This window comes from Mustela nigripes, chromosome 6 (genome assembly GCF_022355385.1).
Source record: "Mustela nigripes isolate SB6536 chromosome 6, MUSNIG.SB6536, whole genome shotgun sequence".
In the NCBI taxonomy this organism is placed as follows: domain Eukaryota; kingdom Metazoa; phylum Chordata; class Mammalia; order Carnivora; family Mustelidae; genus Mustela; species Mustela nigripes.
Window position 1 is genome coordinate 33,215,452 of NC_081562.1, and position 27,992 is coordinate 33,243,443.

Sequence of the window (27,992 nt, forward strand, 5' to 3'; positions counted from 1 at the left end):
TTGCTCTCTCTCGCTCTCTCTCTCTCTTTTTTTCTTTTCCTGCTTCCAAACGCCTTCTTCGAGGCTGAAGCTGGGCAGGTCTCCAAAGGTGCAGCAGCCACAACAATCCCGCAGTTCAAAGTGAGGCAGCAGTTGCACAACTTCTAGCAACTCTCTTAGCCGGCTGCTAATGAGCTGAAAGCCAGGAACCTTTGGAGGAGGTGAAGAGGAAACGTTCAATCCTCTTCCTTTCACCGAGAAATCCGGACACCCACCCCCAACCCGCATCTCCAGATAACTTTGCCATAAGACCCTTTCTCTTCGCTGGCCTGGTGGACCATGGCTCCCTTTGGAAGAAACTTGCTAAAGACTCGGCATAAAAACAAGTAAAGTGCAGCGTGTGTGTGTGTGTGTGTGTGTGTGTGTGTGTGTGTGTCGGGGTGGAGGGGGGTTTAGGGGGCTTCTGTGTGAAAGTAGGTGTTTTGTTGCAATTAGATTCTGATGACAATTGCTAGGACTGGGAAAAGCCCTAGGGAATGAAGTTCTGTATTTATATTCAGCTGGCCAGGCTATTATTCAACCTCAAGGATCATTTATATATATATATTTATATATATATATATATATACACATCTCATATATATGTATTATTTTGATTCTCTTTCCCCCTTTAGCCAGTCCTGGTTCCACAGCTACCATCACCAAAATTTCTTTGTGTTGCCTTGCGTATTTGAGTGTAGTGGGAAGGCGAGTTTCATTTTGGTCCGCATGAAATTTTAGCATATCATAGGAAGGGTTAAAATTTTGATGAAGATATAACTAGAATTTATTAGCCACTAATTAGAACGAAAAACACAGCTGCTGATACAATCCGGAAACAATGCTTTGGCTCCCCTTAGAGTAGGGGCATTCCTGAAACCTGGAAAGTTTCCCAAAGTGAAAATACTCTGTGGAGAAACTTTATGTGAACTGATGTTTCAAATATCTTTGAGAGCTTTAAGTGGTTTTAGGGTTTTAGGCACCAAAGGAGGATTCAAGCAGCAGTAAGGAGGAGTCCTTAATCCATATTGCTACAATTTTACTTTGTTTTGATTTGTTGTTTGTTTTTTGTTTGTTCGTTTGTTTGTTTGTTTTTGCTATTCCAAGCCTGCAGTGCCCTTAGTGTAAATGTATAAATAAATGTTTTTCTCTTTCTCTTTCCTCTATTACTGTCTCTCTCTCTCTCTCTCTCTCACACACACACACACACACACACAGATTTTTCTTGAGCCAGTATGTGTGTTTCAGTCTTACTAAATAATTTATTAACACCCCGAATGTTACATTTATATGCTAAAACAATGTGAGGATAATTTTAGACCTGGGCTTTACTGTTAGTATATTTATTTTGAAATAAGGGCTTTTCCATAACTCTTCTCTCCATCATGCTTGTTAGTACTTGTCATAATTTACTCGGGGTAAATTTAAAAGCATACAATTACGTGGTAGGAAATGACACAATTATTTTAAAGTGTCTGCTTCATAATTTATGATGATATAATTTTAAAGTAAATCTTCACATTTTGTGCTTAAATGTCTACTTGAAAAATTCTGGTTTTAATTTGTTCTAAATGTATTCATGATTGAGTTCATTAAGTTAGCTTAAGAAAGGAAAACAACAATAATCAGTACTATGAAACTTTCTAAACCAGTTTTATTTGCTAATAATTTGGTAATATACCACATATATGACATTTCTGGCAGTTAGTGAAACTATATGTTAAAATAAAGAAATATGTCTGAATATTCTTTAAAAAAAGTTAGTGATGGTTACTAAAAATAGGCTTGTAATTTAGTGGTATCAATGCATTAAAATCAGTTTGGTATCAGTGCATTAAAAAATAATTCCAAAAGCCTTCCCCTGCCAATAGAAAAGCCTTACTACTTTTTAAATGATTACACAGTAGCATTATTTCTGAAGTATGTTTGTAAGAATGCCATCAAAATATATAAAAATTAGTTGGGGAAAGTTCATGGTCTTGCTGATCCTTCTAAATACACCCTTATAGTTCAGGATTGTTTTGTGTTTCTGTGTTCTTAATTTTTATTTTGATTATTATTAAGTCTAGAATTCTGTCATTTGTGTGCCAAATGAATAGTTCAGTATAAATAACTGTGTGTGCGTCCCTGTGAGTTTCCCTCACGGAAGTACATGTCCACTTATGTTATCTCATTTTTGCCACTGTTTCGTCTACCCATAAAACTGGCTTTCATTCAGGACGGTGAGTATCCAGTTTTTAATATAACATTTTCTATGCAAAATTATGAAAAAATGGAAAGAAATAACAAAAAATGAGGAGTTTAAAAGTATTTCAAGTTCTTCTGAGAAAACAGAATGGTGTTCCCAATGGCGATGCTTTATTAGGAATGTGTTTTGATGGAAGTGGTAATAGTGAGGATATATGTAAGTCGCTCTAATAATTGAGTGCTTCCCTTTATAAATTTGTCTTTTCCCATTCTTAAGAATTTGTAAGCCACAGCAGTAGTCAGAAAGATAAAAATATGAGTGTCTTAAACTAAGCAGTCCATAAGCCACGTGTTATATTGAAATAGAATTAACGTGTATTTATTTTTCAGTGTCCAGTAATTACCATAGATGAGGGATTTTTGTTTTGTTCTGCTTTGTTTTTGTACCTTCTCAAAGGTGAAACTACGCATGAAACTTAGTGACATGATTAAGTCTGTCCCTTTTATCTGGTTCCATAATGATTTAAATAATCTTACTTGGGCATACTGAAACTAAGTATCTTTCCTTAAATGACAAGTGATTCATCCTTTGATAGTAAATGTGATTGATGATAAAACATTTATCTGATAACAGCTAAGGCATTCCTCAAATATATAAAATTCCTCATAGAATGCAAAGAAGAATTTGAGCAATGCTTTTGTATATCTTGTGATATATAATTTATACAAGTAAAAGAGCTGCGTGAACATAATTGCATCTTTGGTATCAGTGCATTAAATATAGATTACTAGAAGGAATCTTAGGAATTTGAGATCATAAAATTTTGACAAAGTTTGTTTATTGAACTTTTCTGCATCTATTCTCTTTCTGTCTTTTCGAAGTATGAGGCATAAAATCTTTTAGAAAATGCAAGTTGTAAAGCTTAGAGAGAGCAGTGCCATATCTGTCTAGTCACCATTGTGTTTTTATGCCTAGGACAGTGCCTGGCATATTCTGGATCCATGATACAGTTATTTTAATAATTTGTAAATTAAATTATAAAAACATAGTTACTATTTTATTCTCTATTCATTTTCTGAGCTCGATTGGTATTGTATAGAAGCGAATGCTTCATAAAGGATTGGTTGACATTTGATCTAATCTAAAACCCAAGGAAATAGACAAATAATTTTATGGAATTGGACACCAAGTTAATCCTACCCCACTACATGATCTTTTCTAAATTTTAAGAAGCATTTAAATTTAAAAAATGGGGCAATAACCTTTGGGGAATTTGAGAATAATGCATGGTCACAAATGATGGTATTCTGGCACACAAACTTTGTATGCTTTTCATTTCTAGCTTTCATAGAAGTAAAAGAAATGGAGCCAATCTTAGATCCTTTATATTTGTAATCAGAATTAATCTTTTTATTGAAGTAACAATGCCACAAATACTTCATCAGAAGGAAGAATTTAATTTTGCAGTTATGGTAAAAGTTGCTGGCAAGATGGATGTTTTCTCTGAAATTAGAAGTATGGTGATTTGTGAAATGGAAAATTATCATGTACTATTTTGTCTAACCTCAAATAAACACTTAAAATATTCCTGAAAACAAATTGAGAAATGCATAGTATTTGAGTACATACATCTTCTTAGTTCCCAGGAGTTTCTGAAAGAGATTTCCCCTGATGATACTTGGTAACTTAAGTAGTTATTAGTTGGCAGGAGATAGCCCATTAGGAACAATGACTGGAATGCTTTATCCCTGGCCAAAAAAATACCAAGAGCACTGAAGGCAGTGAAATTGAGCTCTAGGTTAAAACTTGAATTGTTATTCAAATGACTAAAGTCAACTTAAAAATCCACTATATAAGAGGTTGTATTATGTACTCTATCAATTCATGAAACATGTCAAGGTGAAAGGTTCTTAAATGGACTTTTTGAAAAAAAAAAAAAAAGTTTAAAAGTTTGTAGCTGGTTAACAATTTTATTTACAGAACATCTTTTTTACCTGGACTGCATAACTTAGAAAGCTTTGGTGTTATTTGATTGGTGTATGGTAACAGGAGATCTGATAATAGCTCTAAAAGTCTACAAAAATTCGGCTCTCTTCTTTTAATTTTAGTTCTGAAAATAGAATAAAGTCGAGGAACGGATGTATTTACCTCTCCCAGAAGTATGTAGGTACAGGTCTTTGATAGGGAATCTCTTTGACTCTAGCATATTGGCTTTCTAAAATGAGGCAATATGTTATCTGTACTATGTATATGTGAAAGAAACAAGTTCAACATGCGTCTGTGCTCTAATGTTCTTTAATGTCTGTTTGCTTAGGAGTTTTTGGCAAAACACAACACATAAAACATTTTTTTTTTAAAGATTTTTAAAATTTATTTGACAGGAGTGGGGGAGAGAGAAAGAGTGCACATGAGCAGGGGCAGAGGGAGAGGGAGAAGCAGGCTCCCCGCTGAGCAAGGAGCCCTATTTGGAAATCCATCCCAGGACCCCGGGATCATGTCTTGATCCCTGACACTTAATGACTGAGCCACCCAAGCATCCCTAACATTTCCTTTTAAACAAACAGATTCCATTCCTGTGTAACCTGTTATAATTCTACACCTTCTAGAGGAAGTTTGCACATTTGTTGATTATCATTTAAGAAAACTTACTAATGTAGATGGTCACCCAAGGGCAAAGTAATTATGTCATGTAAATGGAATAGAATCATGGATACATGGATACGTGCTCAGCATTGGCAGTGAGAAGCAAGATATTTCAAGAATAAGAATGATCAATGGGTATTAAATGTGCTGAGAAACAAGGAAAGTTATCCTCAAAGGCTTATATCTGCAGGCTAGAATGGCCTCTGTTTTTATAAATAAAGTGACTTAAGATATCTATAAAAGATTCTCATTTGTAGACTCAGTGAGAGCAGGGATCTTACCTATCTTGTTCCTTTCTAGGTATTCAGTGAGAGTTGGTTCTCAGATATTTGTTGATTGAATAAATGAATTAAGCATATACTCTTCAAATACATCTGGTCCCCATAGAGTACTTGGATCGGAGTACATCAGTATGTGTGTGTTGAGTGAATGCATAGCTAACCTAAAGAATGAATCCATAAGTTCAGGGTTGACCTCTCATTACTCCTGCTCTTAGGCTCAATGCTTGGCTTTCAAATGGTGAAGGGCCATATCTGACAAACAGACTTTACTGAGCTTCTGCTAGAAAATAAACAAAGAAACAGTGTAACTTATCTCACAGACATGCTCTTATTTCCCTTCAGTTCGATGAGTGCAACCATGTATATTAATGAGGTTTGCCTGAGGATGCTGAGTGGCTACTATAGATCCCACTGCTAAGTGTAGAGAATCTCCCCCTTCTTTTGGGATAAGAGGGAAATAGGGTTAGGAAATATTGTTTTCTTATATGATATGAGGATTTCTTCTCCTTCTATAGGATAATTATAGTTCATGAGACAAAGGTAAATTCTAGAAAGAGGCAGAAAAATATCTTGGTTAAGAATTCCAGCAGACATTGGGTTCTTTCTCAGATATGCCATTATTAATTGTGGAGCGTGGGGCAAATATTTAATCTTTTTACTACAACAACAACACCAATAATAACAGCATGCAAGGGAAAATTCAAGTTTGACAATTAGAGGAGGGTTGCTCTTTAATACACAATTATGAATAAAAGTATTACTAAGGTTGTTCTGGGGAAGACAGCTGTGCAAATGAGGCAACCTGTATGCTTAAGCTTCCTGAGCTTCAGGGTAAATCCAACTCTACTAACACTTCTTTTAACACCATGTGGCACTGTTCTGAGTGATTTACATAATATTTAATGTAATGCTGTGAAGAAGGTACTATTATTTCCCCTATTTTACATTTGAAGCAGTGCAAGAATAAATAGATAAATAAATAAATAAATAAATAAATAAATAAACAAACAGAGACAGGATTTGAACCCATGCACTTAATCATTATTCTTCATGGCTTGATTAGGACTGACTTATCTCATCTCTAAAATAGAGTTAATCCTAAATCATCAAGTATGAGATTAACTCTGGTTATATTTAAAAGACTGCACAGTACTAGGAGGATAGTAATAAAAGCTCAATAAATATTCACCTTTTGTTCAGGCCTGTAGGACTAAAATGCTATGAAGTATATCTAAGTTTTAATATTTAAACATGGTATGAAATTTTGGTCTTGGAAATCTCAACTCAGAACTTCTATATTACCACTGATCTCTTTTCCTCTGTAGATAGAAAGAGATATATTATAAATTATTGAATATGATTGGAATGAGTCTATCAGTGTTGTACAAAACTATCTTTGGATATTGATGAAGTATTTGAATTCTTACAGCTTTTAGGTTTAATCTTTATTCCTCTTTTGAGCCAAACTGTGAGACCATTAATGATTTGGCAATGTGTAGTATACCATAATTTATGGGATTTCCTTATGTGTCTTTCAGGAGCTTTGATAAAAAGAAAGAATGCATAATTTAAATATTTAGTTTTATCTTTGTCTAATAAAATGAGAGATTGAATTAGATTTTTAAAATTAAAAAAAAATTAAACATCTTATTTATTTGAGAGAGAGAGTGCTCTAGAGAAAGAGGGAGTGGAATGGGGAGGGTGAGGGAGAGGTAGACTCCGCTCCTGAGCAGGGAGCCCAAGGCAACCTGGGGGTTTGATCCCAGGACTCTGGGATCCTGACCTGAGCCAAAGGCAGATGCCTAGTCCACTGAACAACCTGGGTACCCCTGAATTAAATTTTTAAGCTCCCTTTAATTTCTAAAGTTCTATGATTCTAAAATACCCTCTGCAGAGTAGAGTTTAATTCTCTTATCTTGCTTGTTTACCTTTTGAAGATAACTTTTAAAAATAGAATTAAAAGATAGATTTTTTTTTTTTAGTGTATAATTTTATTTTACCTAAAACAAGATGCATTGACACATAACTTCTACCACAAAAGGTAGCATTATGGTAAAAATCAAATGTTTATTTTCTCTTATTAAGAGGTGTGTTTAGTTTATAAATTATAATATCTAGGAATTAATGAGTGTTTGCTATTTGCTAAGTACAATTTTAAGTTTAATAATATGAATATATGAATATTATGAGTAGCTATCTTTTTATTTTAGTTCTTTAAGACTGGTAGTCTATGTATTTGGTATGGTACCAGACATGCAAAGACACAACCTCATTCCTAAGAGATTAAACTAATTGAGAGAACAGCACTGTAGTTAAATATCTCAAGCATGAACTTTCTTTTAAATCACTCTTGCATGGGAAACTGTCTTTGACAGGGTAGGTAAAATCACAGTCTTTATGATGCAATTAAGAAGATGAGAGTGTACTCTCTTGCAGTGAAAAAGGCTGTTCCTTTGTACAGTAGGTGCTCAATAAATGGTTTTGATTACCTCTAAGTAGAAGTACGTAACAGAGGAGTACATGGAGGTAAAGAAAAATAAAAGGAACATCATCATAATTAGATAGCATTTATTATTAAACTCCCACAGTTAGGTGACAGGCTTGGACAAGAGTAGGGAACACAATACGATGTATAAAAAGATGTAGGAGGGGGTTGAATCACAGAATGGTAAGACTGACTAAGATAGGATAATCAAAAGATAAGGATCAAGAAGCAGACAGAAATATGGTCAGTTTGGCAAGAATCCATAATGTTGATTGGGTTGTTTAAAAAAAAAAAGAATTTTACAGTTGAGGAAGTGTACAGAAAAGATTTTAAGAATGTGTTTATATAGCAGCATTAGACTTACAGTCAACTACCGTTGACTGTTTTTCCTTCTAATAATCATATTAAATTGGTCAGTTTATCAGTTCATAAAACTGAGTTATTCTATTTGTGGACATTTTAATTTTAGTTTTAGTTATGCAGATAATGGTCCAACTTCAGCAAGTTTTTATGCTCACTAATTAGGATATATAATTGATAGGAGTTCTGTGGCTGAGACTTCTGGATATACTTGCACAGTATATACTTGTTTTCAACCAATGACTAGCATGTTTTATAGCTACCTCTAGTTACTCCAAGGTTCCTCTTTTACTCTGATGTTTTTCAGTCCTCTTGGAATTCCCTGCAGTTATGGTTAACTGAGGGTACTGAAGATCCAGTAGGAGAGCATTAGTTTGGGGAGACCACAGTCTTTCATAGTAGAGCCTGAGGATACCTATTTTTAGATCTGCACATAAGGACCTTAACATTTGCCTAGAAGCCATGAGGGATGCTATTGAAAAACTATGAGTGTTTCTATGGGCAGACATAGAATAACTGCAATCTCATATGAAGACAGGAGTTGTACACCATTAGGAAAAGTACCTGTAAAGCTATATTGGACTTTTGAGATTACATCTTTTTAAATGATGTGGGAAGTTAGGCACATCATTTAGATAGACTACAAAGTATTAGCCTTGGTTTCTTGACTGCCTGTTCTACTCTAATAGTGAAATCCCAAGAATTACTCTCTAGAACTATTAATACTAGGCATGAAACTTAGACTAAATTACTTTTTAAAAAAGTGTTGATCATCATTAGTGGTTCTACCTTTAACTAGGAGAACTTGATGTGATCAGGTTCCAGGATTAAGTGAAATATCCGCTTGTGCTGTTAACACTGTCCACAGTCCAAGCATACTACAATACCGCTGACTTACCTGCCTAAGCTTCTAAAAACAAAACATTCATCGACTATCCCACTTTGTCAGATTTGGCATATACTTATTTATATTTGCCTTGTGCTGACTCAAGATGATGGTTATTTGATGATTTTTTTTTTTTTTAATTCAGAAGTATAAATGAACCACGCATTTTGCAGGGGGCAGGATGATGAAAGTTTAGAGATGAACCAGATATGGATCATGCTTTTAAGGGATTTGCTGATTAGGAGACACACAGACATACATAAATAATTAAAATATAAGGCAGGCATTTATAAAGTATCAATAAAATGCATTCAACATAAGTATTCAACAATAAATATTATTTACCTTGTAATAAATAAGGGCCACATGCTATTTTAGGTGCTGGGGATGAAATAGTGAGGAAGATAGTCAAGATCTCTGCTCTCACGGAGCTGGTAGTGCCGGGGAGGACAGGCAGGCAGACAATAAACAAACAGTAAATGAACAAGAGGTCACATAGTGATTATTGTTAAAAAGTCACTATGGAGGCAGAATTGATAGGAACTGAAAAATGAGTGGATGAGGCAGTAAAGGGTATCAGGATGAAAAACAAAGAATCAATAATAACTATAATTTGGGGTCTGAGTAACTGGGAACATAGTTGTGTCATCAGGAACAGCAGAAAGAATGGCAAAGGTCATTTGGGGAGGGAAAAACATGGGGTGAGGAGTGAAAAATGTAAGGTCTAATTTGTATGTTTCCAAATATTCCACCTCCAAACACCTGGTGTTTGGACACACTGCACCTGAGATGGGACTGTGAAAGCAGCCTTTCATCCAGCCTACTCTGATACCTTCTGACATCCATATGTGACTGATTAATATAGAGTGTACAGCACCTGGAACAGGGCTTTAAAGACAAAAGACTGGTTTCCTAGTCAGGGCCTTCAAGCTGACTAATGTTAAACCCACTCAATCTCCATAAAACACTGAGCATCCTTTTAGTGATCCCTTAATCATTACCTTTGGTCCAAATGACTTCCAAGCATGGCCATCACTTCCAGGGATTGTAAATTTCTCCTATTGGAAGATTACATGATTTTTACCTTTTTATCCTCTAGAGAGTCATACATAGAATTATGTAGATATGGGAGTTTTACATAATGTGGTTAGATAATAAAATCTAAATTTTTGGTGCAGGTAAATCATCTAGGTCAGGAGTCGGCAAACATTTTGTGAAAGGGCCACGTAATCAGTGTTTTAGGTTTTTTGGAGGATAACGTCACTATCTCAACTATTCAACTTTGTTGATGGAGTGTAAGAACAACCATGGACAATGCATAATTAAATGGGCATGACTGTATTCCAATAGAACTTTACTTACAAAAATAAATGGTGGGACAGTTGTAACTACTAGGTGCTAGTTGACTGAAAAATTCTCTTTGTATACTTCTCCAAAACCTACTTCCAATTCCATGCTGCAAAAAATAAAAGAAACATTTGCCATCTACTATGGTAGGCACTTAGGCTTCAAAAATGAAAGATTCAGTCCAGGACCTGACCGGGAAACTAGAAAAAGGAAGGTAGAAAATACTATTACTGAATGTGTCAAGAAAGGGCACCTGTTTCCATCTGGGGTGGAGAGAAGGGGGTTATTCGGAGAAGGTAAGGGAATTTGCCTAACCGAAGGGACATTTAAAGAAGAGTAAGAGAGAATAGGGGAAAAGGGTAATTCAGGCAAGGAAGCAAGTTACAGAATGGCCCAGAATGAAAACAAAACTGGCAGATGCAGTTCAATGCAGTCTAGAAACCCAAAGCATGTCAGAGATCAAAGTCAGGGATAACCTGTTGGGTTCATATTAACATCATACTAAGGAGTGTTTGGCTATGATTTGGGGAATCAGATGATGGAAGGAATCCTAGGAGTAGACAGGAAAGAGAAAACAAGAGAGAAAGAGAGAGAGGGAAAGGAAGAGACAGAGAGGAGAGAGGGGCAGAGAGAGAGAGAGAAATTTTAAAAAGACTTGGAAACCATTTAAAGACTTTAATCAAGGAAGGTGTACGGGCAGATTTGCAGTTTAAAAAGGACAGCTTGGCAATGTCGTGGAACACAAATGTAATGTGGGCAAAAGTTTATAATAAAACCATAGTTAATAGCTTACTACAGTAATCTGTAGTGAAACTGAGAGTTGAGAGAATGAGTAAGGCAGACTTAAACTGACTAAAGGGGGATGACATAGAGAAAAGAATCTAGGAAGATCCTAGTTTTCAAGCTTGTGAGAAAGGATGGGGGACAGCGATCACATTCAATAACATGAGGAATCAGGGGATGGAATAGTTTGGAGTATGAGAGAAAAGGATGATGAATTAGTTTTGATCAGTCAAATTTGAGGTTCCTGTGAATTATACAATGTAAATATGAAGTAAACATGCAAGAAAGGAGCTTGTGAATACGGGTCTAGAGCTCAAGGACAAATTTATGTAGATTTGGGAATATCAGCATACAATGGCTGATAAAGTTGTGGACAATATTAGAGTCACCCATAAAATGTGTTTAATGAGACAAGAAATGACTCACAGGAAACTGGGGGAGGCCATTTATAGCAGTATCAGTAATTATTTGTATCATTTGTATCAATCTTATTGCATAATAAAACATCCTAAAAATTAGTGGCTGAAAACAACTTGTCTTCTTTTTTATTTTTATTTTTGTTATTTTTAAATTTTTATTTATTTGTTTGCTTGTTTGTTTTGATTCTGCAGGTGAACTGGGGGTGGTTCTTCTGCCGGTGGTTCTTCTACTGGTGGTTCTTCTACTGGTTTCACCTAGGCTGTTTCAATGAGAGCAGGTCTAGGTTCAGATGGGATGACTGAGATGGCTGGGTTTCTCTCTCCATATGGTCTTTCATCTCAGGCTTTTTCATCAAGCAGCAGTACCAGGATGGCATTTCTGGAGGAAAGCAGAAGCTATAAGACTTCTTGAGGCCAGGACTTCAGAACTTTCATATGTGGTTTTCACCATATGCTAAGCAAATCCCAAGATTTATTCCAGGGGAGGAAATGGATTCCATTTCTTGATGGAAGGAGCTGCAAAAGATTCTAGCCACCCTGCAGGACACATATGCAAAGGAAGCAAGTCCCATCATGCAGGATCTGTGAAGGAGAAGCTAGAAGGGTAAAGCAAGAAGCTTAGAGGGTGAAATCCAGGAGTCAAGGCATGAGCTGCTGCAAGAATGGAAAGGAAAGATCACAATGCAAAATGTTACAAAGAGGTCAAGTCAAATCCATTCCAAAATGGTGGCTAAGTTTGGGAGTTCTGAGATCTCTAACAAGCCTGAGAAGAACTGTGTCTGTTAGGGGTGGGGGGTAGGTGGGTGAGGGCGGGAAGTCACTTTATGGTAGATTATTGTTACTGAAAAGAGAAGAAATAATGAAAGAAAGTGAGCATGGATTGCTATTTGAGTTTGTGGATGAAAGAGAGTTGATGCAATTTGTGGTCATAATAATTGTAGATAAAACATTACAGGAGAGTGGGAAGGACCAGAGGAAAAGGTAGAGGATAAAAAGAGTTTAAGAAGGGATACATTTTGAAGCAAAGTTCTAGAGGAGGTAGAGACAGTGAGATTCAGAGCATATGAAAAAGCTTAAAGTTTGGGGAAGAAAGATGGACATATGATACTTTTGGCATGGATGACCAGTTTTTCTCTTATCCAAGGTATTTTCAAGTAAGTCCTTATTTTTTTTTTTTAATTTATTTTTTTAACAAAATGGCATGACAGGCCCTCATATATTCTTGTTGCTAAAGTTATAAATTTTTTGTTGCTCTTTAGGTAATTTATTTGCAACTAAGGTGAACAGCTTATTATTTCACCTTCCATTTGGAAGTCACATTTTATTCTAGATTTTGTTCAGAAAGTGGAAATCAGGGATAAAAGAGCTCATCTTGTGTTTTCAGCTATCCTACTGGGTAATGCAAATTCTTATATTTTTCTAGTGCCATTCGAATATGCCAGCATATTTCAGAATACATTTAGAGAGGGAAGAATAGGTAGCTGCAGGCAGATACAAGGTAAAAAAATGACCAATATTAGGGAATATCTTCCACTAAGTAGGCAAAACCAGTTATGGACTGAGGTGCCCACAGGAGAACTCACGCTAATAGCTGGCGAAACTACAATTGTCATTAAACTAAATATTCAGACTAGGTAACTTTCCTTTAATAAATATATGTATGTTCAGTTGTTATAAAATACTTCTCTAAAATGTACAAATCAACAAGGAAACTTTAGGTATTTGCCAGGCACAGGTAACACTGGGAAATGAGCAGAAGAATTTCCAATGAGATTAGGTATTTGCTCAGCATTTCATCTGGTAAATACTACATGTTAAATATTTACATTTTGATTAAATCAATTTCCGGAATCTGAATTACAAGCTTAGTTTACTTAACCCCCAGTTGTCTCTAACACACATTCTTTACACATTCCTTTCCTTTTTCTCTGTTTATGGGACTTATGTACTGTAGCTACCCTGCAATTATGTTATGTACAGGGTTTTTCTTACCCTGCATTCCTGGCTTACTTCCTAGAAAATTGAACTGGCATTAGTAGAACATAAAACTAGTGATTTCTATGTGTGTGTGTATAAATCCTTAATCTTCTGTGCCTCAGTTTTCTAATCTATAAAATGGGTTTAACAACAGGCTATATCTGGTCAGATTGTGATGGAAACTAAATAAGTTAATGTATATAAAGCATTTAGAACAATGGCAGGCACATACTAAGCATTTAACAAAGTGAGCTACTATCCAGTGTACCTCTTCACACACACACACTTCACTATGTTTTAAATATCTGTCATTCAATTACCAGGTCCACACATAATCATGTGAAGTCACAATTTGAAGGGGTCTTCTTTACAGACAAAATCTGAAGTATTTTTACTATTTATTAATTTTTAAGTAAACTCTGCCCCAAAGTAGGGCTCAAACTCATAATCCCAATATCAGGAGTCACATGCTGTACCCAGTAAGCCAGCCATGGGCCCCTACAGACCATATCTAAATCAATATGTTGCCCCAAATTAAATCTCTTGAGGTTCTTTTATTTAATCAGACTTTCTACAAAGAGTTTTATGACTGGAGAATGAATTGAAGACTTAGAGGTCAATTACAATGTTTTTATTATTATTTATTAAATATGACTTAAGTTTTATTTTTTTTATTGTGAGGTATTTTATAACATATTTGTTCAGAGTTTATCTCATGAATTTCAGTAATGTTTAAATGGTCTTGAATTTTTAGAATCTCCCTTTCTAAGTGTAGCTTTTCTCCTCCCGAGGTGTATGACGAATTCCTGAACATAATTATCTTCTATATCATTTTATCCTCAGCATCTATTCATATTTGCTAAAACTACAGTTTCATTAATTATTGTTGAAGCAAGTTATAAAGCTCATATACTGTAATTCTAAATGGACAATTTATTTGGAAGATAACTAACTTGGAATGGATTCAGTTAATTTGCATAGAACTTTCTGTTTTTTTAATACATTTAAGTTTTATCCTACCCAATTTTCTGTTTTATCCAACCCATTTTCTGTTTGTGTTTGGGTCATTCCTTTACTTTTGTTACAAAGCTTCCCATTCATATACAAAATATAATTTTTTCTCCTATATAATAATGACGAGGCTAATTTATTAGCTAACTTATTTATAGTTGTGATCATTTTGATTATTGGGAAAAGATGCTATTAAATTTTGAAGTATGGTATTTTTGTTTGAAAATAGCTGTAACATGTGATTTAAATGTTCAGCATCCAAAATGATTATTTATGGCATCCCCAGCATTTTAAATTTTATAAATTGACATAGAGTTGGATCTGTGAACTCAAATATTAGTTTATAACCTTGGGTATAAAACTTAAATTGGTAAACTTGTTTTTTTATCATCATCCATTTTTTTTATTCTTTAATGACTTACTTGCTTTTATTCAAAGAAATGTGCATTTCTGGGGCACCTGAGTGACTCAGTTGTTAAGTGGCTGCCTTCAGCTCAGGTCATGATCCCAGGGTTCTGGGATTGAACCCACATCAGGGTCCCTGCTCTCCCTCTCCCACTTCTCCTACTTGTGTTCCCTTTCACTGTGTCTCCCTGTCAAATAAGTAAATAAAATCTTAAGGAAAAAAAAAAAAGAAATGTGAATTTCTACAAGGTATTGTCAGATCTGAGCATGAGATAATATACTGAAATCAAATTTCTTTTCTTATTATTGTCTTGTAGCTCTCATTACCATTCATTATTTCTGAAACTTGCATTGTTGGGTTTTTCTATCTCCCAATATTATGTGCTGATACGTTTTAATATGAGTGCCACATATAGTGAGCTATACATTGAAGGTTCTATTTGACTGGATGTCATATCCTATGAGGGTTATTACTTATTTGGGCAAGATGTTTTAAGAAAGAGCTGCCTGAGAATGGTTTTCACAACTTCAAACCTGTCTATCTTTTCTATAAAAATATATATATATTATGAGACATTAAATTCTGCTTTCTACTGGATCAGAATCTGTGCAAGAACTAAGTTTTTTTTTTTTCCTATGTATTGCTATTTTGTATATCATTTATCAGAATACAGGACACAAAAATGAATTATATATGTATTCATACTGTATCAATTCTAGTTGTGTTCCTTGCTATAACATTGAATTGCATAGTGACATCAGAATCAAATCAACTTTAATCTTTTGAGGCATATAAATGTGTTTTGAGGTTTAATAAATAACTCGAAGGGAGTAAATTGTATTATGAGTTAAAATACTAAGGAGACAGTTCTCATTTCCCTATAGAATGAGAAGTTTGACTAAAAAGCATTTATTTACTCAACTTCATGGAAAAAAACATACTATGACAATATCATAACTTGGCTAAAGGTCAGTAAAATGTAGAATACTCATAACCCTTGGTGTGTATTCAGCAATCAGCACAAATAACTGGATTTGTAAATACAGTGTCATCTGCCATTTCACTTGAATAATGGTGACTTCTGGACAGTTTTCAAACCCAAGGTGTCTTCTAAATAATCCAAACAAGGTAGTGTTATATTCACTGTAGTTTTATGACTAAGGTAATTTTACAGACTATTTTTGACTTCTCTAGGCTTATTTTACATGCCTACAATGCCCCCAGCCTTGCCTGGGTGCTACAGATGCTTTCCCTCATTCCGCACTGTTGTTTCTAGGAATTTCCCTTTCATCCTGTAAAGACTGTAGGTCTTGGCCTCTATTTCCCCCAAACTCTGGGTCCATTCCTAATTCTGGTCTTTGTCCCTTCTGTCAGGGCAGAATAGACGGTAAACTAGTGGGAAAAAAACACAATGAAAACCCCTTCTGCAGACTCCCATTCCCCCCTAAAACCGCTGACACTGCCCTGGTCTCCTGACTATGTCTGTCATGTCATAGATATTCAAATACCATTTCTTAATGAAGGAGAAAGATTTATTAGTCTATGAATGAAAGTTTTTTCCTAAACTATAATTAACCCTGTTCTGAGTGTTTGTGTTTCTAAATGCAAGTATCAGCATTCCTTAGGACCAGTTCTGGGATTAACAGAGGGAAATCCAGTTGGGCAGGATTAATAATAAACATAAAGCAGGCTGTAGAGTGAAAGGAGGGAAAAAAGTTGCATTTTGGCAGTAGAATGCCAACTTTCGAGATTGGAAATGTCTCCCTTGTTTATTATTTTTGTTTTCATAATTTTTGTATTAGATTCTCCAGAACATACAAGGAAAAAGAGTAAAGGTGAAGTTGTAACATTGATTTTGTTGTAAATCTAGAAGAGGATTCTTCTGTTGCACCACTGTTGACATTTGTAGCTATAAGCTTTTGCTACCAAGAAACTATTCTGTGCACTGCAGAACATTTATGTTCCCTCAACCCACTAGATGCTGATGGTACCCCAGAACTCTAATGTAAAAATAAAAAATGTCTCCGTGCATTGTCAGATGTCTCCTGGGGGATGGGGGGCAGAATCACCACTGGTAGAGAACCACTGGTTTAGAACGAGAGACTCTACAGTTTAAAAAATAGGTAATAATAATAAGAAGGAAACAGAGAACAGTCTTTGAGCAATGGACCAGGACTCAGATATGCTCTCAGAGCTCCACAGTTCTTCATCTTTCAATCCATCACAATGTTGGCACAGGGGCCACCAATAGTTTGGACCTGGAAAGGTTTAACTATTAATTTCTAAGCATGGAATATGGTTCCCAGGAGACTTAAGCAATAAAAGCATTTCACTTTGAGTCACTCCTATACATACTGGCTAGATTGTGTCTATATCCAATTTTCGGGGCTGACCTCTGAAATAGTTGTAGTAGAGTTCTGTGGAAAATGCATTCACATGTTCAAATTATTTTCTATAAATATCTATAGATTGCATTCTAGTGTTTGTATAGTAGGTTTTAGAAGCTATCTTTAATGTAAGCTATCTTTAATTAATGTAATTCTTAATTAATTATTTTATCATTTTAATTATTCTCATTATTTTGAAAGTATGCCTCCAGGGTGCCTGAGTGTCTTAGTCCATTAAATTTCTGCCTTCAGTTCGGGTCATGATCCCAGGGTCCTGGGATTGAGTCCTACATCAGGCTCCCTGCTCAAAGGGAAGTCTGTTTTTCCCTCTCTCTCTCCCCACTGCCTGTGCTTTGTCTTTATCTCCCACTCTTTCTCAAATAAATAAACATAAATTAAAAAATAATGAGTAAAATAATTAAAAAAACAAAAAAAGTAGGCTTCCATATAATATATTAGTCCTAATAAGTTTTATATGTCAAATTTCAATTAAACTTTAATGCCTAGTATATACTAGGAATAAATGTTACTCTTTAATTTAATCCCCTGTGCCCTAACTTCAATGCTCTTTTCCTCTGGGCAGCTGAATAAAGATGGCCAAAGTTTATCCATTTATCTTCATTTTTCTCTGCTTTCACAATAAGTCTTTTTTCACTAAGTATGTTTTCAGAGATCTTCGGTTTGGCATTGTAATATCCTAGTAAATACTTTTTTTTTAATCTTAAAACTCCCAGATTTAGATAGTTAATTTATTCTCTGATGATTTGTCCATATTTGTTGAAGAAATATTTGAGTGTATGAACATTGCATTTGTAATTATAAGCCAACTCAACTTAATTCTGTGTAATTGTTTTTGTGTTATTAAAATTAATTATCAATGGAGAAATATTTTTAATTTCTTGATTGACTATAGAGTGAATGCAAGAAGCCCAATATTTAATTTTATTATTTCAGAGTGAATATGGAAAAGTACCCATAAGTAAGGTTAATAGATGTTGTTGAAGAGCTTTATTTAGCATATGAATCTTATGAATCATATGAATCTTATGATATTCCAACCAAGGTGAACACCAAATAATGAAATAGCTATAGAATTTTATATATATATACACACACACACACACACACACACACACACACACAAATATGTGTGTATATATATATATATACACACATATATATAAATATGTGTGTATATATATATATATACACACATATTTGTGTGTGTGTGTGTGTGTATATATGTATATATATAAAGTGTAATGAACCTCAGTAGCACAAATTTTAAACAAAATCAGAGGGTTATAAATCAGAGAAAGACTAAAAGTTTTCTTGGCTCCTCTGTGATCCCATGATTATATTAATGATGTTTTAAAATGTCTCTTATTGGAGTGCCTGGGTGGCTCATTTGGTTAAGCATCTGCCTCCGGCTCAGGTCTTGATCCCAGGATTCCGGGATCCAGCCCTGCATGGGGCTCCCTGCTCAGTGAGGAGCCTGCTTCTCCCTCTCCCTCTGCCAGTCCCCTGCTTGTGTGCTCCTGGTCTCTCTCTGTCAAATAAATAAATAAAATTTTTTAAAAATATATAATAAATAAAATAAAATGTCTCTTATTAGTCAAACAGTTATGTTATTATTGAAAGTGCCTATGCAAAAAATTGATGAGTTAAAATAGGTGAAAAAGTATTGTGAAACGTGTTAGAAAGTATTTGTAAAATAATGTTCACTACTATACAAGGTCAATAAGATTACTGAATGAGCACACTAAAAACACTACACCCCTCTCTGTATTAAATAATAATAACAGTAATTTTGTTAGTGTTAATAACCTATATTTACCCAGTACATTTTTCACAATTCTCAAAGCTCTTTTACTTATTCTGTTATTTGATATTTGTAGCAACCTTATGAAAATGTAAGTCAGATTTTGCAGTATTGCAGTGAAGGGTACAGAGGGTTGGAAAATGAATGAAGATAGAAACTCAGTTGGGGCCATACTACAAAATAAATACAGTTTCGAATTCGAAGCCTGCTTAAAAAGTAGAATTTAAACATGATGAATCTTTTACTAGGCATGGAAGATTTATTATGGAAATTCGTTAGTCATTTCTTTTAAATATATTCAATCAAGGGGTAGAACTTCTGAAAATTACCTGGTTTGGATGATGGTTGTAAAAATTCCTCAAAATATTTAGGGATAACTGACTCAGAAAATATAAAAATGCTTAAGGCAGACTTAAAAAAAAATATTTGGAACCAGTCAGACTGTGATGTTATTATTAAGGAACTAATTTTCTCATATATAATGTAGAAATAACAGTATCTTTGGATGGTGCTTAATGACCACTAGGGTTACATTATCCACTTGAGCTGTAGCAGGTATCTGGGGGAGGCCACAGTAGACAAGCACTTGATCCTTCCCAAACAAAACAGGTCCCAATTGGAGTAGGGGCATGGAAGTATTGGGGAATTGGCATGTACGTCATCATTATTATTCTATGTAGGTTACCAAAGGATTTCCGGATCTCTGCTTCTCAGTCTTCTTCACAACTACAGTGTAGTGCTGAAGAGGGTATAGGTCATATGTCATCCTTTCTTACAGACCCAGAACTAATATTTCTGAAAAATGGAACAGGATATAGGGACTACTCTAAGGAAACAACAGTAAGGTGTTGTTACATATACATAAATGAGAGTTTTGTCAGCCAACACAGGTGCCCAGACCTGTCAGAAATCCTTTGATACTGCATCAGAGTAAGAACAAGATTAATAAGGAAAAGTTAGAGAAGGCAATGCATTCTTATGTACTTTTTCCCATAACTGGCCATTGGGAAAAGTCCTCCCTTGACCAATTGTTCTATGTTCTAATAGGACATTAGAGTTCCATTCCTATCAAAGGCAAATTTATATAACAATGTTCCTCTTAAAAGAGTAGTGTATTTTATGACTTTTTTTTTTCCAATTGAATCCACATATCTAAATCATGAAAGGAGAGGTGCCCCGCTAGCTCAGTCAGTAGGGCATGTGACTCTTGATCTTGGGGTTATAAGTTCTGAGACCCATGTTGGGTGTAGAGATTACTTTTAAAAAAATCTTAAAAAGAAAATCATTGAACTCACAAACTTGTTTTTACAATATAATGGTTAGCACTGCGCTATGGAGCCTGCTTTCCTCCTTGGGTTTAAATCCTCAATGCACCACCAACAGTGTGACCTTAGGTGAATCATTAAAAACCCCTGTGCTTTAGTTTCTTTATCTATAAAATGGTGATAATATTATTACCTGCATTACAGAATTGTGAGGATTAAATGACTGATATATGCAGGAGCTTGAAACAGTTTTATTTGTTAAATGTTTTATGACTGATGGTTATTATCTTTGGGACTACTTATTTTTGGTAGGAATTTTTTTAACATTTAATCACGAATACTAAAAAATAGTATAAAATAAAGATGTCCTGTGTTCTTAGTTTTAATGTAATAGCTATTGGCATGATCTTATAAAGTTGATAACTGCAACAATTGCTCAGTTTTGTTATTTTTACCATTATTTATAAAAAGTGCATATTGAAATGGCTATAATTTAACATAAAGTAAGTGCATGCGGCATGGTTTACTTCTTTTCAAATTATGCAATTTGGTAGGTAAACTTCTAACTGCATAAAGCAAAAAAAAGTTTGTTATCAAAACAGATGAAAGTAACGATTAATTTAGAGGTAATCTGTGCTGTACAGCCATAACACAAACAGTGTTAGTATCAGTTACTTTGAGTACTTACTGGTCTGCTTAGAATGTATTTGTTTGCTATTTCTCTACTAACTGAAATATAAAAATAATTCTGTTGCCCTAAATTCTACCTACATTTTTGCTGCTTAGAATTGTTAAACGATGAGTTTAAATATTGTCAAATACCACATTATTCAGTGTTGGGTCATTAAAGGTTAAATATTTTATAAGTGAACTATCATAACCCCATAGGATTTTTTGAATAATCATTTATAAAATGTTGGTATAGTTAGATATATCAATTTTATTGGGTCCTCTTTGTTGTTAGGTGTCACTAATTTGTCCTTTCACTGTTAGTAGTCACTTTATGACCTCAGGGAAGTCAGTAATTAAGGTGTAATAATTAGTCATTTAAAATAAAGATAATCATTGTAGGATTAGTCACTTTTGGTACTAAAAGATAAACACTATAATTCTAAGTGTTAAAAGATTCTAGAAGCTAGGGGAAATTTCTTCCATATATGCTTCTTGTATGAGTTCATGTACTTTGAAGGTGCTACATAAATAAATTTTCACAACAAGCCAATTACGACTTGAAAATCTTGTCTCCATAAATCATATTGGATTATAATTCACTTTATATCATTTCTTTCTTAACATTCTTTTAAAGAGGTATTATGGGGGCGCCTGGGTGGCTCAGTGGGTTAAGCCTCTGCCTTCGGCTCAGGTCATGATCTCAGGGTCCTGGGATCGAGCCCCGCATCGGGCTCCCTGCTCAGCGGGGGAGCCTGCTTCTCCCTCTCTCTCTGCCTGCCTCTCTGCCTGCTTGTGATCTCTCTCTCCATCAAATAAATAAATAAATAAAATCTTTAAAAAAAAAAAATAAAGAGGTATTATGAAAGACGGTCAGTTTGACTTACACTCATGATGGAAATATGATCGTAAAAACTCTCTACAGAGTATAGCCCAGAAACCACAGAACTTCCTTGTTTCTTTTACTACCTCTATGGCTTTTTTTCTTCAGAAAACTGATTTTTTTCCCATCCTTCTCTGCTACAAAGGAAATTACAATCACGTCTTTACTTGTATATATATCCTAACTCTGACCACTTCCTAATACCTCTGCCGCTAAAACCCTAGTCTGGGCAATTCCCCTCTCTTTCTTAGATCTTTGTACTAGGCTTTCACCTAAGCCTGTCTTCCTCTGCTTTTGCCCCCTCCCCCCTTTTTTTTAAAGTTTATTCCATGAAACAGGCCGGATATACTTAAAGCATAAATTTGATCATAAATCTCTTCTGCTTAAACCTTTCTCATGGCTTCTCACTAAAACTGGAACAAAATCCAAATGCCTTATCATGGGATGTGCATTTCTGCTAGATCTCATCGCCTACCCTTAGACCTTTCCCTCTCTCCGGCAACAACCCCCAACTCTACTATCCTCAAGCCTCCAACTACCCTCGCATTCTCTCTGTCTCTAGAACATGCCTCATGACCCTTGCCCTTCCGTTCGCTCTTAGAATTCTTCTCTTAGGTCTCTGATGGCCTTCTCAAAATTTATGCCTCTATTCAAAGGTCATCTTCTTAGAGGAAGTCTTTCCTGAACGCTGTGAGTAAAACAGACTTCTCTTTCTTCTGTCCCTTTATCTTGTTTAATTTAGTATTTACCACTACCTGCCATTATAATAATTACACATTTATATCTGTGTTGTCTTCTCCTTTGTGTCCTGTGGTGCCTTTGGTAGCTTCAGAAATGTCTAACATATGGTAGGCATGTAATAAACATTTGTTGGATGAAAGTATGACTGTTTTCAATAATGGTTTATTTTTACTTCTATGACTCCAATATTACCCCACCATTCCTACCTATGCTTCCATGGTCTTTAATCCTAAGGCTCCAGGAAAAATTGTCATTTTTTTTCTCTCTTTATTCATCTCCACTTTAATTATTATCTTACTCTAGCAGTTCTGACTGTAGTTATATTGTGGCTGACTTCTATAGATAAAATAGCCTCAGTTGTCTTTGGTGACAATTTGTTCTTTCCAGAGCTCACTAGGGAATAAAAGGAAATTAAGATTGATTTTCTTATCCCTGCATTAAAACTTCTGATTCATATGTACTCTCTGCCTCAAGATGCATCTCTCATTAAGGATAAAATCTGAAAAGGGTATTAAAGTTAAACCATGGTTCTAAGTTTACACAGGCGATGACAGAAATATAATGTATTTTGTTTTTCTTTCAGATCTCCCACTAAAGACATGGATTCAGAAGAGAAGGAAATTGTGGTTTGGGTTTGCCAAGAAGAGAAGATTGTCTGTGGGTTAACTAAACGCACCACCGCTGCTGATGTCATCCAGGCTTTGCTTGAGGAACACGAGGCTACATTTGGAGAGAAACGATTTCTGCTGGGGAAGCCCAGTGATTACTGCATCATAGAAAAGTGGAGGGGTTCAGAGCGGGCTCTTCCTCCACTAACTAGAATCCTGAAGCTTTGGAAAGCCTGGGGAGATGAGCAACCCAATATGCAATTTGTCTTGGTTAAAGCAGATGCTTTTCTGCCAGCTCCACTATGGAGGACAGCTGAAGCCAAATTAGTGCAAAACACGGAAAAAGTATGGGAACTCAGTCCAGCAAATTACATGAAGACATTACCACCAGATAAGCAAAAAAGAATAGTCAGAAAAACTTTCCGGAAACTAGCTAAAATTAAGCAGGACACAGTTTCCCATGACCGAGATAGCATGGAGACCTTAGTTCATCTGATTATTTCCCAGGACCACACCATTCATCAGCAGGTCAAGAGAATGAAAGAGCTGGATCTGGAAATTGAGAAGTGTGAAGCTAAGTTCCACCTGGATAGGATAGAAAATGATGGAGAAAATTATGTCCAAGATGCATATTTAATGCCCAGTTTCTGTGAAATTGAGCAGAAGCTGGACTTGCCTTCCGATGAAAACCAGAGTCTGGACGACCTGACTGAAAGTGATGGAATTGGACACCTGGAGGAGAGATTAGCATATTACAGAATGCTCATTGATAAGCTCTCTGCTGAAATAGAAAAAGAGGTAAAAAGTGTTTGCACAGAGATAAATGAAGATGCGGAAGCGGCCGCTGCAAGTGAGCTTGAAAGCTCTAATTTAGAAAATGTTAAGTGTGATTTGGAGAAAAGCATGAAAGCTGGTTTGAAAATTCACTCTCACTTGAGTGGCGTCCAAAAAGAGATTAAATACACTGACTCACTGCTTCAGATGAAAGCAAAAGAGTATGAATTCCTGGCCAAGGAGCTCAATTCGCTGCATATTAGCAACAAAGATGGATGCCAACTAAAGGAAAACAGAGGGAAGGAATCTGAGGGCCCCAGCAGCAGTGGGGAGGTTCCTTCCTTGACTCAAAGAGTATTTAACTTGTATACAAATGACACTGACTCGGACACTGGTATCAGCTCTAACCATAGTCAGGACTCGGAAATAACTGGAGGAGACGTGGTGCTATTGTCAACATAATTTGAATGGCTTGTTTCTGACCTACTTTAACGTTCATGTTTGTTTAACAGGAAAGTTTGTTTTAAATATCACATTCTGAAAAATGATGTAAATCATGTTGAGTATCCAGTAGTTAGTAAAAACAAGAGAAAGTTTATTTTTGATTTAAAAGTTCCAAAGTCACCTAATTATTACAAGTTCAGATGAGATGTTTATTAGGAATGCAACGCAAATAGCTTGCAGGTGTCTAACAGAAATGATTTGATGGGAATTATCATCTCTTAGAGCTTCTGTGAGAAATGATTTACACAAACAAAACTAATTCTTAATATTGCAGTCAATGTATTGAAACTAGACACATGAACAAGTAAAATTAAAAATGTGCTGTGATATATTTTTTTCAAAGCTATATCATTGGAATTTTTAAGTCTGTAATGTACATGACAATTATGCTGTTATAACTATATTAATTCAGGTCTTGATTATTCTCATTGATACTTAGAATATACATCATCTCTGAGACTTTCTGAACCCCTCTGCTTGTTTAGACCCAGACAACAGAAAGCGGGAAGGGCTCCCAGTGGGACATGTGCAAATACCAGCAGTGGATTGGGTGGGGGTATAGATAAGAAAGGGCCAAGGGCTACATACAACAGCAATTTTTTCTAAAAATGGCTAAAGTTATTAAGACTTATGCCTGGGCTTTCTCTGACAAAGCAAATCTTCTGATCAAACAAATGGTCTCTGCAGGTTTGTTTTTTGAGTGAGGTATGATGTGGGCTACAGAAAAAAATCACAGGGTCACAGTCCTGTTTATTTACACCCTGTTCACAAAACAGCCTCCTATAAAGGCAACTTGGTGTCCTTTGTTTGGGTAAAATAGAGTTCTGCATACGCTAAGTATTAGCATTTTGCCTTTTAACCTACAGAGAGGAACTCACATGGACAAAAATCTTTTGTTCTTTTACACTGGAATTCAGATGGTCTCTGTAGAACTTCATCTAAGGTACAAACTAAAAAAAAAAAAAAATAAAAGTACTAAGTGTACTAACTCTAACTCCTACTCCTTCCCCAAGGTTGCTAGTAACTAATCAACAAATTGAGAGACTATTTAGATCCTACCTTGACTGACACTTATTACAGTGCTGGTCAAGGCTTGGTTTTGCCTGGTGCTTAGTTAGGACATATTCCAACCTCTCTCCTTTCTTTGTTTCTTGCCAGAGAACATGTGATGTAATCATATTGTAAACAATTCGTTTTATTGTTTTATTGTACTGTTAAATAAATACCACTGTGGTTTATTTTTTTCTTTAGCTGACACTTTTCCTGTATGTCAGCACACATGTAAGAATATTATTTTACTTAGTTTTAATATGTGGATATTGGTGAAGATTTCAGTATTTATAATTCCCTTTTATTCCCATGCTTACCATAGTGCATGTTTTAACTGAGTTTCTTAAGCTAGTTTTTCATTTCTCTAATCCCCAGGCTTTTCACCAATATTTGGGAAGATATTTAGGACGATTTAGTATTTCACTTTGGAGAGCCTCTGTGTTATCACTTCTAGCACCAAGATAATGCTCAAGGCTTTAGTTGAAATTGGCTGGTAAAGAAAGTAGAAATTTCCATTTCAGGGAAAATAAAGTGAAAAAGAGTAAATAATAATGGTAACATGGATTGAATTTAAAAAAAAAAAAAAAGGAAAGGAATTGAATGGTCATCTGAGAAAGGAAAGTTTATTTGCCAAATATTCCATTAAATCATTCAGCAGTAAGGAAAGTGTTTGATATATTCATTGTTCAGTACTGGGGATTAAATTCAGAAGATTGTCATCAGTGATAAACCAATTGCAATTTTGTTTTCCAAAAGTGAAAGCTCTCTCTTTGTATTACTCCTTAGTGAGAAAATAATGAAAAGAACATTACCTATCTGTTATATAATTTGATTAATTATCTGAATTCGAAAGAGGTTCTGTTAAGAAATAGGACTGGAAAGATAATTTCATTTTAGAATCTTTGAATTAACTTCTGCTTTTATATAGTGCAGTACATACATTCTAAGGACCACTCCTTTATTTTTATAATAAATTATGTTGAAGACTCTTCTCAAAAAGTAGAACTGTTGATTTTTCAAATACACTTTAGAACTTCTAGTTGTTTTTTAGTTATACAAATGTATTTGTGCTTTTGACTCATTACAATATTAAATCATCAGTGACCATGCTGAATCTCTAATTTAGAGTAATATAATAATACAGATAAACAACTACAATTGCCTTCATCCTTAGATACTAAGCTATTCTTTATTAAAATGAGAATTTGAATTATAAATATAGAACTTGATAGAGTCTTTAATGTTTTAATTCTGTATAGAATCTTTAAAGTGTTTATTAATTTTTGAGTAACCTAACAGGTTAACCCTGAAATTGCTATATGCAGCTAGAAGTAGCAAACCAAAGTGGACTCTTCTTCCTTCTTGTAAAAATGTAGATTTTACCTTGTTCATCCTCCCCCTTGGAATGCCTTTTTTCCCTCTATCTGCCATACACAGAAACCTACCCACTTTGTCTTTTTAACATGTTGTGTTTTCTCTGAAACATTTATTCCATTCAATCAGTTGTAATATTTTATCTCAGATCCCACAACTACTTTAGGTGTATTTTTCATACAGGAGCACTTACGTTACGGCTTAGCTCATATTTATTACGTACTTACCTACCTTCCTTTTCCCAATGTATTTTTTTTATTGTTTTATTACTTTGTCTTCTATCTTGTTAACTATAATCGCTCCAATCGACCTCCTTACCTCTTTGCCTCACCCAGTTTTTGAATTGAAATGCTAAATTTTAGAAGACCGCAACCATTTTTTTTACTTTATTTTTTTCATTTTTGATTTTTTTTACTTCAATCATTTTAAAAATTATTTCTGGGATGCTCATGCATTTTATATATAAATATGCATTTTAGCAGACTTCAAACAGTAATTCTACTTACAAATTCTTTAGGGAAGGCACGAAATCATTGTGCTTTGAAAAATTTTTGAATTTTATTTTTAAATCACAGTTACTGATTTAAGGCAACACAAATAGTCTTTTTAAAAGCCTCACAATGGTTAAATTATGGTATTTTCCTATGCATTGTATGCATGTAGAAAAAAATGTGCATTCTGTAGAACTGAAATTTAAGTAGTAGACACAAAATAACTTTAGAACATTATCCTAAATGAAATATCTGTTTTATTTTCTTTCTAACTCAAAAAAATAAATGGCCTCAGTGTATAGAAGCTATTCTAATACATTAAAATTTTATTTTTATATTATTTAAACATCTGTACATGACAAAACCTATTTCTGTGGCTGAATTTTATAGTTTTTCGAAGTAGGATTATTGTTTTATTTAGAATGTATTTTTCTAGTTGACAAATGAATACCTTTTAATCCAGAAACAGATTTTTTTTTTTTTTTAAATATTAGGCTATTTCTTTTCATACTACCTGACTGGTTTAATAAACCTGATGTAACAAATATAAAGTATCTGTAATTTCTTCAAGTGTAACTAATCCAGAATAATAAAAGAAGTAGTTATACCCTTTTGTGTGA

At 34.7% G+C, this 27,992-nt stretch overlaps 1 protein-coding gene across 1 annotated transcript; it reads left to right on the plus strand.

Annotated features, from left to right (window-relative positions):
* Positions 1-52: 52 nt before the first annotated feature.
* RASSF9 (Ras association domain family member 9) lies at positions 53-27,992 on the plus strand. Its single transcript, XM_059402382.1, has 2 exons — positions 53-365; positions 23,155-27,992. The coding sequence occupies exons 1-2, from the start codon at positions 319-321 to the stop codon at positions 24,413-24,415; spliced, it is 1,308 nt and encodes a 435-aa protein (XP_059258365.1). The 5' UTR covers positions 53-318; the 3' UTR covers positions 24,416-27,992.